This window comes from Acomys minous (genome assembly GCF_964271855.1).
Source record: "Acomys minous genome assembly, chromosome: 11".
Lineage (NCBI taxonomy): Eukaryota > Metazoa > Chordata > Mammalia > Rodentia > Muridae > Acomys > Acomys minous.
In genome coordinates this window covers 205,202-207,812 of record NC_140492.1, presented here as the reverse complement: position 1 = coordinate 207,812, position 2,611 = coordinate 205,202, and the positions used below count along the sequence as shown (strand labels likewise).

The 2,611-nt window shown below is 38.4% G+C and overlaps 1 protein-coding gene across 1 annotated transcript; it reads right to left on the bottom strand.

Moving 5' to 3' along the window:
• Positions 1-1,462: 1,462 nt before the first annotated feature.
• Positions 1,463-2,392, bottom strand: LOC311608645 (olfactory receptor 4C6-like; the record flags this gene model as incomplete). The annotated part of the gene is made up of 1 exon (XM_084801218.1): positions 1,463-2,392. One exon carries the CDS (start codon positions 2,390-2,392, stop codon positions 1,463-1,465), a length of 930 nt encoding a protein of 309 aa, XP_084657344.1.
• Positions 2,393-2,611: the final 219 nt, after the last annotated feature.

The following is a 2,611-nucleotide window of genomic DNA, read 5'->3' as shown; positions in this document are numbered from 1 at the left end:
TTTATTGTTTGTCCAGATGATCTGTGCAGATGATTGTAGAAAGTGGGCCATTGAAATAACCTATTACTAGATTATTGTTAATCTTCATATTTAAATACAACAATACATTTTTAATGAGATAGGATGCAGTGGAATTGGGGCAAGTATGTTTAGAATACTAATTTCTTCTTGTTTAACTGTTCCTGTGGTAAGAATGATGTGTCCTCTCTATGTCTTCTGATTAGTTTTTGTTCGAAGTCTATTTTGTCAGATGTGTACATTACATGCCTTAGTGATTAATTCTGAGCTACCAATAATGCATTGGTGTTAAATTAAGGAAAGAGATTCAAGCACTTCCTCTGGAGTCATTTAAACAGCACGAGTCAAGATTTAAATTTTCTATTTTATGCTTCATGTGTCTTCTCTCCTCTGTTGGTCTGTTTTACAAGTCTGAATCTGTGCCTGCCTGAAAGTTGTTGTGTACTTCTGTGTGAGTGGGTCTGTCCCATTATTTTGTGTTTGTCTGTGATTCTGTGCCTTTAAGTTCTGGTGTGTATTTGATTGGTCTATGTGTCTGTCTTGTAACTGTGTGTGAATTATGCGTATCTTCCTGGGTATGGCTGTGAATGTATCTGGGTGTCCTTCTTGAAAAAAAATCATTTCACTATGTTTTTATTTGGACAGCACATAAAGCATCACATGAGGGAAAAAATGAGATAATTTAAAGAAATCTTAACAACATTTTACAAGTGATTAAGTGAATGGCTAAAACTGATTCCACCTGATCCAGATGACAGCATTATCAACAAAAATCTATAAATAGTTGTTTTCAACCTTTAGAGAAAATTTAGAAAGTCGTTTTCAACTTCTGTGTTTGATATTTTCAACAAATGAAACACATACATTGGATCAAAGGCATGGGAGTGTATGTAAGTTAACATTGCAGTTATGCATTCGCTTAGGTTGCCAAAGATGATCACATGGAAAATCCAAGACAAGTTGATTGTTACATTTTTTCTTTAAAGTCAGGTTAAACAAACAGACTGGATACACAATGTGATGGCAGTCTTAAGACACAAGCACTTCAAGGTGTATTATTAACTCTGGCAATGAGGTCTAGCAAAAGTTCTATTCTGTTAGAATATAAGATATATTTAGAATATTGCATTCCCCAAGTCAGCTATTAAGGATTGTAATGCCAAACACTGCTAAACTTTGCAGTGCTGTTGAAAATACAGATTTCAGTTTGGTTTAGTTTGTGTGCCTAGAGACTTGGGAATGAAAGTGTGTAGGATGTAGTATAAATTTGATGTTTTGGTGTGCTGAGGACAAGACACTAACTTGATTATGGGGTACACTGATATCTTTACAGGGTTATTAAGCTTGAAAGATGCCCATTGAATTTAGATTTGTAATGGAGTAGAATCAATACAGAAGAAATATATCTGCTGGCTTTGTGGGCAGTATTATTTTCCAAAGTAAGCTAGTGACCACCCTGTGTCCCTTGTTTCATCAGAAGCCTCCTTAGGGCATTTTTCACCTCTGCATTCCTCAAGGTGTAGATCAAAGGATTTAACATTGGTTCAATAACAGTAAAGGACACAGCCATTATCTTGTCTACTGGATAAGTGACCACAGGTCTGACATACAAGAAAATACAGGGCACGAAGAACAGCACAACCACTGTGAAGTGGGAAGTACATGTGGACAGGGCTTTGAGCCTTCCTTCAGAGCTACAGTTCTTTAGGGAGCAGAGGATGATCACGTAGGAAGCAGTTAGAATAAGGAAAATGGCCGTACACATCACTCCACTGTTGAGAATGACTAAGAGACCTAGAACATAGGTGTCCATGCAGGCGAGTTTCAGTAGTGGAAACAAATCACACATAAAATGATCTATAATATTGGGGCCACAGAAAGGTATTTGATACATGAAGAGAATCTGAATGGTTGCATGAGCAAACCCACCCACCCAACTCCACCCCACCATCAGGCAGCACACCCGTGGACTCATGATGGTCATATAATGCAGAGGCTTACAGATGGCCACATAGCGGTCGTAGGCCATCACAATGAGAAGAATTATCACCACACCACCAAAGAAGTGATCCACAAAGAGCTGAGCCATACAGCCTTCCAGTGAGATGGAGACGTTCTCAGAGAAAGAGTCCAAAATCACCTTGGGAGTAATGACAGAAGAGTAAGTTACCTCCATGAGGGATAGCGACTTAAGGAAGAAATACATGGGTGACCTCAGGCCTGGGCTTCTGGTTATTGTTACCACAATCAGTACGTTTCCCAAGATTGTAGCCACATACATGAATAGGAACAAAGCTGAGAGTATTTTCCTTAGGTCTGGATTATTTGTAATTCCTAAAAGAATGAATTCAGTCACATTGTTTGGCTTCTCCATTCGATGTGAAGTGATGAAAACATGGACTGTGCACTGGAGATGCTGGAAAATAATTTTCATTATTAATAATTGGATTGATAGGCAGTTTTAAGGCACCTTTTTTACCTATATTTTATCCATCTTGTGCTACAGAAACTAGCTGCTCACAATAGAAGCCTGATGGCAGCTTCAACCCTACTGGCCTCAGAATAGCCTAGCTTTACACTGGTCTGACTCATA